The sequence below is a fragment of the Anopheles marshallii genome, chromosome 3 (assembly GCF_943734725.1).
Source record: "Anopheles marshallii chromosome 3, idAnoMarsDA_429_01, whole genome shotgun sequence".
In the NCBI taxonomy this organism is placed as follows: domain Eukaryota; kingdom Metazoa; phylum Arthropoda; class Insecta; order Diptera; family Culicidae; genus Anopheles; species Anopheles marshallii.
Genome location: NC_071327.1, coordinates 73,222,295 through 73,237,514, shown reverse-complemented (window position 1 = coordinate 73,237,514; position 15,220 = coordinate 73,222,295). Strand labels below are relative to the sequence as shown.

Below are 15,220 nucleotides of genomic sequence, written 5' to 3'. Positions count from 1 at the left end.
ACGATATGTCACAGCCCGTTCCGGTTGCATACGTTTCGTTCGCTCCAGGTTGCACCGGACATTCGTTTTCCGCGCAGAACAGTGGTGGTTGGAATGTGGACCACGCCGAGAATACGGAAACCGATTAGAACGTACCCTTTTTTTTGTTGTGACTGAAGATCGTAGACATTCATTGGTGCATATTTTCGATGTTGTTCATTTACCATATACTTAGTTCTACTTGATGTCATGATCGTTGGTGTAACTCTCTAACCCACCACTGTGATACATTTGATAATTATTCTCTCTGTGTGCGTGTCTTTGGCTGTCCGGCTCAGTGAGGTATGGTACAGGCACAACTAAATCGCAAAACCTATTCGGCCACACCTGTTTGCTTGCGAGTTGTTCAAAATTAACCAAACCATGTTCATGCTATGTGTCACGTATACCTCATTGAACCATTCGATTGTTTAATAATTTGGTTGTTGTGGTGTAATATTGACTATTAATCCATCTTTTACCTCAACAGCTATGGAAATCGGCGAACGATGTGTGCACCGAAACATGTCTGGAAATATTTCTACATCTCTAATGTGTCGATAGCAAAACATTATTCCAAAAAACCAATTTGCCCTTAGTTCATCAGCGAACTCGAACGTCTTCTGACTGTGCTTCCCACGACTGTGCGCCCCGAGAGTTCCGAGACTGGCTGGATGTAGCTCTTAAAGGCTGTCGTCAGATTAATTCATTATCCTTTTCGATACTGGTCGGTATTTGGTCTTGGCAGTTTGGCCAGCGATCCTTCGCCAATGGGAGGGCAAACTGAACTAATGAATTAACGCATCCCGAACCCAATGCAAGGGATGTGTCCCAGGCAAGCTTCATCTCCTAAGACTTAGCCTGTCCACAAAGAACACTGGATGAATGTCCCGGTGGGTAGACCGCCTCGACTTCTTAGTTCTTCTCGCTGCTTTCCTTGGGCAAGAAAATTAATCATATCCTGTATTCTTCATTTGTCTTCCGATGCCCTTTTATATACGTTCACTGTCTTACCCAACGTCAACGGGTGAATAAATCGTGGTGCCATGGCAGAGTACGTACTATTTTGGTCTCTACCAAAAGAAAGCATCCTTAATTGCTGTCGGTGGAAAATAAATACTTTGATCACATGCTGTGAACCGTAATATCTACCACGTTCCGGTCACTGGCCCTTTCTTCGTACCATGCGTCTTCGAGCGCATGTGGTGTTTGGCATGGCTTTAAGAAAGGATGGACTTAAGTAGAAATGACAAAGCGTGCCAAAGTTAATGGGACAACCACAGAAATTTAATATTCTCACGTTGTTTTCTACTGCGCACCACTTCCGCATCTTGAGAATGATCCAAAGGTCCTCAGAATATACCTTTTTAAACAGCGGTTGTTGGTACCTGTGTAGCACCAGGCAATAGACTGAAGAAAATTGAACATGAATGATACTACCCTAAAATATCGAACGTCCATAACTTAAGAGGATAAGACCCAACTTTAATCCAACAATTCGAGATTTATTGTGCATGTTCTAACAATTGTTTGTTACGATTGTTCTAGCATGTGCCACGAATTTTCACGTAAAATTGATGGCTTACATAATAATGTTCAACCATACTTTTCCGTGTCTATCAATTCGGTCCCATTGCTGAGGTCAGATTTTTAGACTCACTAAATCATGGGGAAATTGTACTCCGCCTAATTGCCATTCGTTTGCGGTAGCTTTGGTGGTTTCGAATGATGGTAGTAGAAACTTTCGCCGACAGTGGCCGCCGAACCTTCGCAGACGGGTGTATCGTGTCCCGTACTCGCTCACCGCCGGAAACAAAGCAAAATACCCAAGAAGCTCATTAATTTTATCTATCGCCTCATTACCCTTGGCAGTCGAACTTTGTTAATGTCACTAATGGCCGGGGTGACTGTCACCTACTTCAGCTAACGGTGGTGCCTTTGCCGGTAGACGTAGCGTCCGACTGGCAAGCTCCAGTTCCGGCGGGTGTTGATTTATCAGAATTAATCGAGAAAATTTACAAATGAATTCTGTCCAGCGTCTCGGCCGTATCGTATCGAACCGGGCAAAACAAGGCAAAGGAAGAAGGGCTCTACTCATCGCGTATTGCGCGTGATGCTCGCAGCTCATCCGTGGGAGGTTTCGCTCGGACGCAACCACGAAAGCGACAATCGATCGAGACCTTCTGGCCTGCTATTTAGAATCGGTCCACACAGCCAATCTGTGCAGCGCGATCCATCTCTCGCCAAACTCGTATGCTCGGTTGGTGTAATTAACAAGATTAGAAATGCTGAAAAGGATACCCATCGAATCTCATAAATTACGTATAATGATCCGAATTATGTCTAATGGTAATATAATCCAATGGTAGCTAGTGACCGAAAACCACCGACCGAAAACAGGGTAAAGCGACCGAAAATTGAGGATAATTTTTCAAAGACCTAATCTTTTGCCGGGTTTTTTTTTTCGGGGGGATAAAGTTTTTGTCTTTGGGCAGCTTACGGGGATGCTGAATGTAGCCCAAGAGAACAGCCTCGAGCGTAATAGAGATTCAGCGTCCTATTGATGCGATGCTAATCGGTTTTTCTTGGCAAATTTTACTTCAATCGATGATTCATTGCCCTACGACGTGAAGTTGGATGCTTCTCCTCTGACGAGCTCACTGCTCCACCGCTCAAGCCCTGCCCTGCCCGATGTCTGTGGGACGAAACGAAACTCGTAGGGAATAGGAAACATATTTTACGCTCAGACACCGTGCCTTTGTGGCGTCTTTCGAAAAGCCAGAAAGAAAGACGTTTGCATGCAACGGAGTGTTCAATCTGTGTCGATATCTCCCATCAGAACCGGTAGACCAATCCAATACCGCAACAATGGATCATAGGACGCCCTGTCGGTCTCAGTCACTCTCCAAAATTCGGTACCAGGCAGTGGCCAGGGAGCTACATAATATTCATCCCTCGTCCATCCGGAAGCGCACGGATGGATAACGTTTCCGCTTCCGCTCGGGTGCATCGTTTAATGCACTTTGAAGCCGAAACCGAAAAGGCGGATGGCGAAACAAATCTGTTCATCCTGTCTGGCAGGGGGAAATTCGGAATTTCAGAGGTTCCTCGCACGATACAACACCATGGCCCCCAAAGCTGTGGGCAGAAGCATCTTCTGCGCTCGGAAGCAGAAGGAAGTGCACCATGATTCAACTAATAGTTTGCGAAAACATCGTTAGCAAAACTCATCACGTCCGCTGCTACCGCTTGCACGCGGCAATACCCAACGGGTGGTAGCTCCGTGCTCAATCGATCGGTGGTAGTTTTCTTTCGGTTAGTGGAAAGATGTTTACTTCCGGTACTCAGGAACACGGCACATCTTCGCTTTCGAAGGGATGCTTCGTTTAAAATTCCGTCAAGGTTTTTTTTTGGGTGTGGACGGTACCGAGCACCCGGGGACAAAGAAAAGCGTCACCAGTGCTAAACAGAAACGATGCTCCCGTAACCGTGGCGAAGGTGCCATTGGACGATGGTGAACAGCCACCAACTAGGGACGGTAAAAGGGCGACGACGACGATTGTAATAACCAGGAAGGGACAAAATATTTTTTCATTAGCATAAGGAAGCAGGTCTCTCTGCAGTTGCAGGAAAAGGTACGGACGAACAATTGCACCTTGCGGGCTGCTGATGGGTAGAAAAAACTCACCGTTTCATGCCCTTTTGACTAAAAGAAGAAAGGAGACAGAGTGGGACATTCTCGGGGGGAGGTCGTACTTATCCCCAAACCATCACGTGAGTGCGAAAGCTTCTTTATGATCCTTTGTCTCGTATTGTGATCGACAGAGCCGCTCTTCCGGTGCTCTCTTGCTTGGTTTGCTACTTCGTCATTGTTAGTGGAAATTGATTAATACATTTCGTTTTCATCTTCAATATTTTCTTCGAGGTGTCTGTTCTCCCAATGAAAGTTTGGCTTTCAACGCTGAGAGAAAGTTAAAGAATATTTTTTTCAAAAGGCTGCAAAGCAAAAAAAAAACGGTATCGAATGGAAAACGCAAAGAATGTAATCTTCAGCATGGTACGATAATTCAATCTTTATCTTCTTTCGTTAAATAGCCGAAGAAATTACATTGCAAAAAATCTCTTTAAGCATTTGTTCCATTTGTGTGCGTTATCTTTTTGCCCCTCGATCCTGTTACCGGCTGATGGCTGGAGTAAAAGTTCGAACAAAGTAGATTGTTGTATGCCTTCTTTCCACCGAAGGGATCTTGGGTGCCACAAAGTAAGATGCGGCTTTGAAAGAGAAGCCATAAATTATCCTAATTACGCGTAGACGCTACGTATTTTTTATTTATTTGGCCCGTTTGAGGCCACATCACCAGATTGGATCAATAAAGCGTACCGTAGGCCGTCTGCTTGCGTCAGCCGAATCTGTTCAATTCATCTTGTTGCCTTCATAGCAGATAGGGTTTCGTATTATATTGTTAAAAACAAATAAAAATGGTATCTCACCATATATTTTTAATTAATTACAAGGTAGATTTTTTTTAAATAAACAACAATTAAACCGGGGTTATTCTTAGCGTCGCTGTGACATTACATGTTTAGTAGATATTTTCATCCACATGGTGTAGTATTTTTCCTTTCCTTCTTGTTGTGAGTTAATGTTCGTTTTGCTAGCTTGTGACAATGCAATGCCACGATAGCGCCTTGTGATGATGTATCACACCAATCAATAGAACAGTTTTATCGGTTTTTTTTGTGTTAGAATGTCTGGTTTTCTGTTTGCCTTATCACCATTAACCGTTTCACACTTTCTTGCTCTTACCTGTTCGTAACATTTCCTACATTGAAGGCGTAAAGGTAAACATTATATAAAACCCAAAAATTATATAGTGGACGTGTTTTACAATACATCTTTTACAAGCTCAACTGTTTGTTTTTTTTCCTTAGATAATCGTATCCTGTTGTTAATTGACTGTTTATTGAACGTTGTACTGCTGGCACTATGATTAATAAAAATTACACTGTGTTACCCTACCCGCATTTCCCGAAACACTTTCCCAACCCAACCAGAACGCGTTGTGTTGTGTTTTTATTTAGTTATTTTTTGTGATTCTGCCTTTCCGTCCTTCGGATGGTTTGATTTTATATGTTTTTGTTTTGTTTTTACTCGTTGTCATTTTGTTTAAGTTGCCAGTTTTAAACAATTCTTCTCGTTTTGTGTTTTGTTAAAATGGTTTTCATCTTATTTTCTTTTTTGTTTTTTATTAAAAATTAACTTTCCATTTATCCTTACAACAAACGACACACAAGCACGCAAACACTTCAACACAGAAACTGTCAGCGCTAATTGTTCATGATGCAAAATTATTAATTTACTTTTTTCTTCTTTTTCTCTTTTCTTTTTTATGTCAAATCCATTGTTCGCTCTTCATGCAAAAAACCAAACAAAAAAAAACAAACAAACCTGAAAAAATGATACTATAAAAAAAACCATTCCCGTACGTGGCGTGTGTTGTGTGGTAAATGTGTGGTAAAAAACAAAACAAACTCCAAAACAAAACAACCAACCATCATCCATTTCGACTTCATCATTCGGAAATTGGAACGAACGCGAAACATCATCAAATCAAAAACGATCAAATTAATTAACTCCATCCAAACCAACATAACCACCGCCACCACCACCACCATCATCAACATCATCATCACGTTCATTCCTTGAAATGCACGCAAAAACAAACTACCAAAAACCCAAATTCGGTCTGCAAAAACAAACAACTACTTACAAAACAATAACAAAACAATTATGTTACGGTGTTTTTGCATTGCATCACACTTTAGATCGAAAGCTTTTCGTTGGCATGCTTAGCAAGCAGCAAACTGAAGAGGATGTAAGACAGTTGTTTAACGCGTTCGGAACCATTGAAGAGTGCACGATCCTGAGAGGACCAGACGGTGCCAGCAAAGGTAAGTTGATAAATGTTTACCCCTATTCTAGGCTCACCTATTGTTGACCTATCGTACTTACTTACTAGCGCTACGGTACCGGTTTGTTATGTGCTGCTTTTACGATTTTCCGTTTTGGTTTTTGTCAACTTCATTTGACACATATCTTAACTACTTTTGTTCAATTGTCTCATGAGTTTTTATCAAACGTTTGTTTTTGTTCTGTGTTTTTCTTTCCCTACGTTGTATTGAAGAAAAGTTTGATATGTTCCTTACACTTCTATGCTTTGTAATGCGTTACCTTTAATGTTGTGATATTTCAATGAGTGCGTGTTCACCAAAGTATTTGAACAGTTAACAACATTATCATGCACGTATACACAACGAGCACTAGCCTTCCTTTCACTGGTATGCGTGTTGTGCCGTTCTTATGTAATAGAAAGTGTGTATGTGTGTGTGTGTGTGTTTTGTGCCTTTGTTATGTGTGTCTCTATGATCCTCTGTTGGCTGGTATGGAAGCTACATGTTCTATTTGTGTTCTGTATGTTTTGAGCGGTTCGTGGGCGATTCCGGTTGACCAACAGGTTTAAGGTTTTCAAAACACCATAAATAATTAAAGTACACTAGCCTTTTATAACTCATATAAAGTTTTCATTTCATGAAAACCAAACTGACAAAATAATTATAGCGCTTCAATCATTAATCAAGACCATGAGCTTAACATCAAGATATCAGAAAACATGAACATGAAACATGAACATGAAAATTAAATCATCCTACATCAACCAATATTACAGAGTTCTACACACGTACAACATCACACTGGTGAACTTATTTTGCCACTCAATACAAATTCACTCACCAAACAACCAATAGTCTATCGAGCAAGGCAATTTGTAAACGTTGCACAAGCGACGGAACGATTCCCTGCCCCGGACGCAATATCACACGTTCGGTGCAGAATGGGAAAAGAAGAATGATTCGTATCATTTTAATTGCTCATTTAAGCTTTCGGTTTTCATTTTCATTCGCGCTTTTCAATCTAACGTTTCGCAATCTACGTGCCACCCCATGGATTGCCACTTCGGGGTTGCGAAATGCTCGTCCGAGGTCGAAATAAGTTAAGAACACACACCAAAAAAAAACACCCAAAACCTCCAACTCCAAGTGGGAAGATTAATTACAGCACGAAAAGCTGCTGCCCGGTGGTGGTGCAATCAGCGTGGGTTTTTCGCTGGAACAATTTTCTTCCACCGGGAACTCCCTTTACCCTTGTTTCGGACACAACCGTTCCCGGGGCACGGTTCGCAGTGTACTATAATAATACAAGAATTCAAATCCTTCCTTAAGCTCTGGAAAAATGCCAGTCATTTCTCTCTAACTATATCCGGGCACATAAACACTACGGGTTCACCTTCCGGTCCTAGGTCCGCGAGTGAAAAGTCCATTCATTCTGAGCTGAGCGGTTGTTTTTTTCCACCCTACGGGCGACCAGCTCTTTGTTTCTTTCGCGTCCTATCCATTAGACGCTAGTTCTCTAGTTTTGGACATTGTCCTTTTGGATACAATTTTTCGTTTCACAGGCATAGGATATTCGTGTGCATTTTTTTTTTTTGCTTTTGTTTCGGTGAGCTCAAGCTCTCTCACCTCCAGCTCTTTGCCTGCATTTCAATTACCTCATTTTGGAGAGTCCATCCGTCAGCCGGTGGATCCCCACAGAAGCTGGGTTCGTTCGAGACTTGTATCATTTATTTTACCTCGCCCATGGTGGAGCACCTTCTTGTGTCACCTACTGCTAACCGGGAACAGGCTTGAACCGTGGACTGTTCCCCGGTTACAGCTGTCTTCCTCCTTTATCCCCGGGACCTCCGTATGCACCCGTGACAGACGAAGCGCATTTTTCTCATCGCAAAAGAACCTCAAATGCACACTCATCAGTCGACCACTTGAGCGCGCTAGGGCGCCCTGAGAGCAGTAAGAGGATTTACTAGTTTTGTTCGATGGCTTGTGTTTTTTTTTTTACTTCTTCGTCTCTGTTGCTGTTTTGGGTTGTGTTCGTCATTTCACTTCTGATCTCGGATTTTCTCTTTACCAAAAACCGTACACTTTGCAACAAACCTTCAACGGGATCACTTTTTTGTCACACTGTGTGTTTCACTTCTCGGCTTGTACAGGGGCCATTTTGTGGGACCAACAGCTTTTGGCCGTATTTACACGCTCTTTGTGTGCGATTGTTTCAACGACCTTTACATCCACCGCCATCAATCCGCTCGCTGTTGCAAGTTTTTGTACCGCTGTTTCGTTGCTTTAACAAGCAAAGGTGATTCACTTCTCCGACGGATTGACCAGGCTTATCATTGTCAGTTGTCATGGTCACTGGTGACTACCAGCGTCCCGAACGGTGGTATTTGACCATCCACTTGGTGACCATTTGCCACGCTTTCCCCTTTGCCAAATTCTTTCATCAATCGTGCCGGTTTTTTTTTTCAATTCATTTTAATTTGACTTTGACGCCATAATAACTTTGTCTTTTGCGAGCAACTTTTTATTTAAAAAATGAAACTAATTAAAAATTCTCCCCCTGCACTGACTGCTGATTATAGAAAAAATGTTCTGTCCCAACACTGGCAGTGACGAATGGTCGGGATGATCTGATCCAAAGCAGAAAAGGGACATGATGAAACGCACCGCGCACGGTAATAGAAACGAAAAGGGAAAAGTTTATTGCACTTCGGGATGGTAAATGTGTTTTTTTTTTGGTCCGTTCTTTCCAGTCCTTTCTTTTTGCCATAACAAGGAAGTTCTTTCACGGGGTTTTATTAATTAAAACATAAATGGAAAACAAGTCAGACGGTACAATTGGACCAAAACATAACTAAAAAGAAAACTTCATAAACGGCGTTGAATCTGTAATCTCAAGTTGCTTTTATCCACGAGCAAGTGAATTGGCAACTTTTGTTTTTTGTTTGAAAACTTCAAAATATGCAAAGTTTAAGTGCAGTACTTAACACTAAACTTTAATCGTTGCTGAACATCAATGTCGTTTGCTTTGGTTCTTTTGTCATTTCTATTTCGAACAAATGGTTCCCAGTCGCAATCAAAAATAGAAAGATCGATTCTTACAACCGATGCATGTTCGAAGGTATGTGCGTTTTCATCGCCACTGCTAATCGGAAGAAAATTACTCCAATCACGTTTTCTCACTCCCGATAAAAATCTTTCAAAGCCCTTTAAAGATACTCAGGAAAATCTACTCCCCATTGCTTTGTTGAATCCTTTTTTTTTGCCAACTGTCCCTAAAAACAAAGGGACTCACGTTCGCAAAAAAAGCAACAAACACCAGTATTGTTCGACGGTGAAAGAGCGGTACCTTTCTGTTGTTTGTTGATCCTGTCATTTGGGAACAGAAGGTTCCCCTAGTACGGCTCATCATGGTATCTGCGTGAGAAACGTAACAACGACCGAAAATCGGACAACCGTTCGTTCGATCACGCAACAGAAACAGAACCGTCCCGTTGCAATCCAACCAACTGCCCACCCCACCAAAAGCGACCATTGATGGCAGCAAAATGGGTCACCGGATAAGATCTATCCGTACTAAAATATTCTACAACACATCTCGTTTTGCTATCCCTCGTTCGCCCGTTCGCAGCACGAAACATTTCGATGATTTCGGGTTTTGTGTTACTTTTATCGTCAAATTAAAACGCCAAAATGAATTGTTTTACTATCGCACGAACCGTCTGTTTTTTGGACGCCCGTGGAACGTGAAAAAAGCATCCCACTATCGATCTGTTTGACACGCACTGCCAGCAGCTTGTAGCACGTTCCGACGGATGAAGAAATGGTTGTTTTTTCTGTCGCTTGTTTGCGGATTGCACAGAAGAAACGGAAGGATGATGAAGAAATCGAGAGTCTACGAGATAAGATAAGAGTGGTTCATAAAATGAATATCCTGCCGTTTGGGAGAAGCTGTTGCGACACCCCGAACCGGTTGCGAAAGTTTGTGTACTATAGAACGCTGGTAATTTATTTTACAGCGACGGGATTATATGCGTTAGTACATCCTTTCTCCCTCTCTGTCATACTAACTTTCCTACTCACTTTAAGCTTAAGCCTCTCCACTACTTCTGTGAACAAATTGCAACTGTTGCACTTAAAACCATTCCCGAACGGTTCAAGTGCTTTCGCCATTCTATTCCATCCATTACATTCCGACCCACAAAAAAAATGGCACACGACGCCGCCAGTGGCATGGCATAATGGCGACACTCGTACAACAAAAGCCGCCCCGTAACAAACATTATCTGGACTTCAATCTCGATAAAATGTAAGCTTTTGCGCTGTTTCTTCTCAATTTGCGCTCATTTCTTAGCCGCCGGGTCCGCCATTTGACGGCCGGAGCCGATAAGGGCCCTTGGCCAGTGGGAAAAGCAAGCGCTAAAGCAGATAGAGAAAGGATAATGATGAAAAAGTAACATTATTTGGACGGGTAGAAAGATAAAAAACAGCACACTCTCTGTGTCTTGCGAGATAGAAGTCACACTCACTAAACCATGATAAATTCAAAAAAAAACCCCAAACGGAACAGCTGCCCTTTCCGATGGGAAAACGGAACGGAGCGTTTCGTGGAATTAAGAACCGAAGTGGACGCTAAGCGAATCAAGCAGAAGACTTAATTCGCGAAGAGTGGCAGCCTTTTTTGTCGTAGGGTACTTCTTCTGCTTCGAGATTTACCAATGAATGTATCCTTTCAAGGGCTGTGGCAGGAAAAAATCAACAACCCAAAGCCCCGAAAGATACCACCCGGCAGGAATCAATGAGCGAAAAAGAAAGTTTTCCACAGCGAAACAAAGCATTTTTATCTCGGGACGGGAAATAATGAGTTCACGGGGTAAGATGAGCGGAGCGGTTCTTTTACACGAACAAAAACGGCTGAAGAGTTCTTTTCTTTGTTACTATCGCACTTCACGATAGTTCACATTTTCAGCTTGCCTGTGGCGATATTCCCGTTCGCAGTGTTAAGGCTTCAACTGCATCACAGAATGACACGAGACAAGTTGGCGTTGAATGCCCAGATGGGTCGCAGCGCCATGTTTTCTGTCAATTTCTTCGATTGCTTGCACATCACCCAGTGTGTCGAAGGGTTTTATGGAAGTAGTGCGAAAGGGCATCGAAGGACACTCTGGTCGATGTCTTCAACGCTGACGTGCGAGCGTACGGACGCTACGTTCGATCCTTCCCGATAAAGATGGAGCATCGTGGGACGCGCGTCTCAAATGCCATCGCATTCGATATGGATTTGATTGAAGTCATTTAAATGGAGATTACTTCTGTAAATACATAATTTATACGATCATTTGTAGCGCTGCTGTCATGTTCGGTAGTTCCGCAGGCACTCGGCGTATGAGCTGAAGCAACAAATTTCATGTGCTGCGAAGAAGTGTGCGCACATCGTTCGGGGCACGAAACAGTGTGAACGATGGTGCACTTCTGCGAAAACAGCGGTAGAATTGAAAGATTACATGTATAATTCAGTGCGAAATTTATTTTCAGTTCAATTTGTTCGAGAAGGGTCGTCGTGCCCACACTTGGGGACATATACATCGGCCAGTCCCCAACCCATCTCCACAACCAAGTGGCAGTTGGGTGTCGGGATTATTGATGATCGGTATCGAGGGCCAGTGACTAGTGAAATATTGAATCTTGATTTATTTGACAGCAAATCTTTGAGACGAACTGCCCCGCCAGCCAAGGGACAATCTTTCGCTGCACAGGGTAGATAAAGGAAAGTAAATAAATAAGAAATCATAGTCACAAAGATCAGCCCGGGGGTTGGGCGCTAGCTGGTAGTCGCTCACATGCACAACCAACGCTATGACTGTTTTATTGACAGCAAATCGAACAGATTTCAATCAAAACCCCTTTTGACACAGTTCCACCATGGTGTAAAACTCAGCACCCTGAGACGGAGATGATTACATGTGCTGCTTCGGGCACTGTTTCGGCTTTCGGTGGAGCGACTGCTCCGCACGCTCAACATCAAAATTAAACTCCACCCTTTCCTGCACCTTGGCTTGTGCTGATCCAAGGTGGAGCACCTTCGCGTTGCGTCAGGCAAGGAGCAGCTTCGGAACGACGGTTCATGCTCCTGCGTTCGATATACTTCTCAAAAGCACAAAAAGTAATTAAATTTCTGCTACACCGCTTTGAAGTAGACGTCACGAGAAAGTTGATTGCTTTCTGGCTTTTCGTGTAATGGGCAAATCAGTACCAGAGCGTTACTACAGCCACCGCCCAGCGTGGTGTACAGGGAAGTGAGTGTGCATCGTTTGAACTTGCCAACAATCGACACCGAGTCGATGTGGCACAGTGGCAATCACGAGGACCCTTCTGGAGATCCTTCCGGCACAAAAGGATTATGGTCGTACGTGCCAAGCGCAAGACCCGATGGATTGTTTTGGCTTCATTATGAAACTACAGCGCACGACTGTTTACAGAAGCAGCAAAAGATCAATTAAACCATGTTTTCTGCTCCATCTCTCTCTCTCTCCAAGCTCACTTCTTCCTGTGCACTGCACTGTTGCTATTTCCAGAGCGTGCCTCTACCGCCCTAATGTGAGCTGATGGTGCGTTACCGTTTACTTTAAATTTTAATAAAAATATACACAAAACGGAAACGTGAACCGGAGTTGTTTTCCCAAGCCATAATTGAACATGGGAACAGCACACGACGGAGCAACAGTAGTAGTTCGAGAAAGTGCTTACGTTCTTGAATTTCCGCCCCGCCTCCACGAGTTTCACAGCCCAGTACCCAACTATCGGGCGTGGCTCATGGGCAGGAGATAAATAGTATGGCCTTCCGCCTGGTTCGACACAAAGTGCTTGTAATTCTTTGCTGCCGTTGGAAAAGTTTTTTACCTACTTGGCAATAAAATACCACCGAGCAGATGACTTCATCCTGGTGCAGAGTGCCGAGGAAACAAATGAAATAGCCGTGCGCCAGTCCCCCACCAAAAGAAAGTGAAATGGGAAAAGTTTCCCACAAAACCTCCAAATAGTGCCATAAAAAGGACAGCGAAATCGCCACGAATTGGCCATCGAATGTTTTTTTTTTTTTTGGGTGATGCGTGAAGTCCACCCAAAGCCTGAAGTAGGAAAAAAACAAAAGCTCCATAAACACGTAAAGCCCAAACCCCCAAACAGCGCATCTTCAAACGGAGAGATTCATTCCTGTTGGTCAAGACAATACACACACACACAAATAAATTACCTACCATTTGTGAGGGAAGCTGAACGCGCGAACCATTGCTCCAAATCGTACGAGAAATAAAATTGTTTTGTGAAGTTGCACGTGCGGCTGTACAACAACCGCCGGAATGTGGATGGGAATTCCGTGCCCGTGCGCTACGAAACCTGCTGGAACGCAGATATGATGGAGTTTTATTACATCCATTATGGCCGACCATCATGAGGATGTGATCAGGACGCGGTGCCGTTGGATGTGATCCCGTAGCTGTGGCAGCAATTGAAGCGACCTGCTGCTGTGTGTCTGTGGACGTAGGCAATCAAAAGTGTTACTATGTAACAACCATGGGAGGCAAATGCGCCGTACGGGACGGGCGTACTCGTGTTTGGACGCGCGTGTCTGAAATCGATCTTGAAGGTCCTTAAAACTTTTTATCGCTACTGATGTTGTGGCCATTCCGATCCACTGTTTCTAGTGAGCAACTTCATTTCGTGTCTGTGTTTGTGAAGTGTTTGTGCTATTGCTTTCTTCGTCATCTCCTTTGGCGGGCACAGTTGGTACCGGAAAACCGATCCAATACCACAAAACCACCACGGGTGGGGTCGAGTGTCACGGAAAACTCACTCACCACTACCCGGACGTCGTGATGAAAACCGGTCGAAAGATGGACCAAAGTTTGCTAGCGACTAACCGCCGAAATTGTTTGTCCCGTGGGGTGTCTCACACGCCCCGAACCTGCTGAGTAAGGACAATCGAAGTCTTTCGCCCTCTCCACGTAGGAACCGGCGGTTAAACTTAGGACCATCAACCGGCAGTGTGGCAGCCAAAAAAAAAAAACCGGCACATACTGAAGATCGTTAAGAAAAGTTCGCCAGTTTTACTCGTTTCGGACTCGTATGTTTGTGGTGAGAGGGAGGGCCAGGAGCTTCCAGCAACTGTTGGAAAAGACGAAGAGTACAAAAACACAAAACCCACTGGAGGATATCATCAATACGTCGAGTGAGCACATACTTTCCAATCAATTTTTTGTTGTTGTCGGTGTCGTGCGCTCGCTTTTCCTGTCGTCGACGACTTTTCTGGACGGCCAACGACGACGTCTCTCACGAGTATCGTCACGCGGCCCCGTGTACATTATGTCACATCGAAGGAAGAAGTCCACCATCCCGCCACCCGGTGTAACGTACCGTATAACAGCTCGGTTTCGGAAAACTTTCCTACCTCCCCCGAGCGAGTGTGGAACCCCCTTCGGGTGATTGACCCGCATGGACCGACCATCTATAAGCGAACGAGTCTATGGCCCGGCAGGCATGCAGGGGGTGAATTACACAACAAAACTTTTTTGCTCTCCCAAGTGCTGCTTCTGGAAGATGTATGCTGTGTGAGAGTGTGTGTTTTTTGGTGTTGTTGTTGTTGTTGGTGCACCACTAACGCTTTTAGTTCGGGTTCGGGTCCGTGTGTTGTTTGTCCGCTACGAATATTGAACACCGAGACGGTTCCGGATGATCGGAAGGAATCAAGCGAGATCTGGCAAATAACAACAGCATCCATTTCGCTTCCACCGCTAACGCTACCGCCTGTCAATGAGATGTAATAAAATATATTTACTGACATATTCGCATAAATAAAGTACACTCCGCCGGTGCTGCAGGAACGTACGGTTGGCTTTCGGGCCGTATCAAGGGATGGTAGCAACAACAACAACGGCAAAACCGGGGTGAAATGGAACAACTTTTCCTGACACAGGAGTGAGCGGAACAAGCAAAATATATTCCACCATCGGATGTCTAAGTTTTCACCAAGAAACTGTGAGCGATCCTTACTCTAAGCAAACGATGCTCCGAACCCATCATCGGGGGATTTTTTTGTGTGTGTGTCCTCTGTCTCTGCCGTTTCGCTCGCTTCTTTCACATCGTCCCAAATCCTACGGGAAAAAGAAGTGGCAAAGTTTTTCATTCATCGTTCATATCGAAAAGTACGATTCGTTTAGTGGCCTCCCAGAAGGATTTACCTGGTTGCTCAACA

The 15,220-nt window shown here is 43.9% G+C and overlaps 1 protein-coding gene across 2 annotated transcripts in view; it reads left to right on the top strand.

Moving 5' to 3' along the window:
* The window catches only part of LOC128715405 (CUGBP Elav-like family member 4), a 303,826-nt gene that overhangs the window by 228,565 nt on the left and 60,041 nt on the right, over window positions 1–15,220 (top strand). The window contains exon 5 of one of the 2 annotated variants that reach the window (XM_053810298.1): window positions 5,840–5,970. In XM_053810298.1, coding sequence (XP_053666273.1) covers window positions 5,840–5,970 — 131 coding nt within the window. The remainder of the gene's footprint in view (window positions 1–5,839; window positions 5,971–15,220) is intronic. The other variant, XM_053810299.1, reaches the window with a different exon arrangement.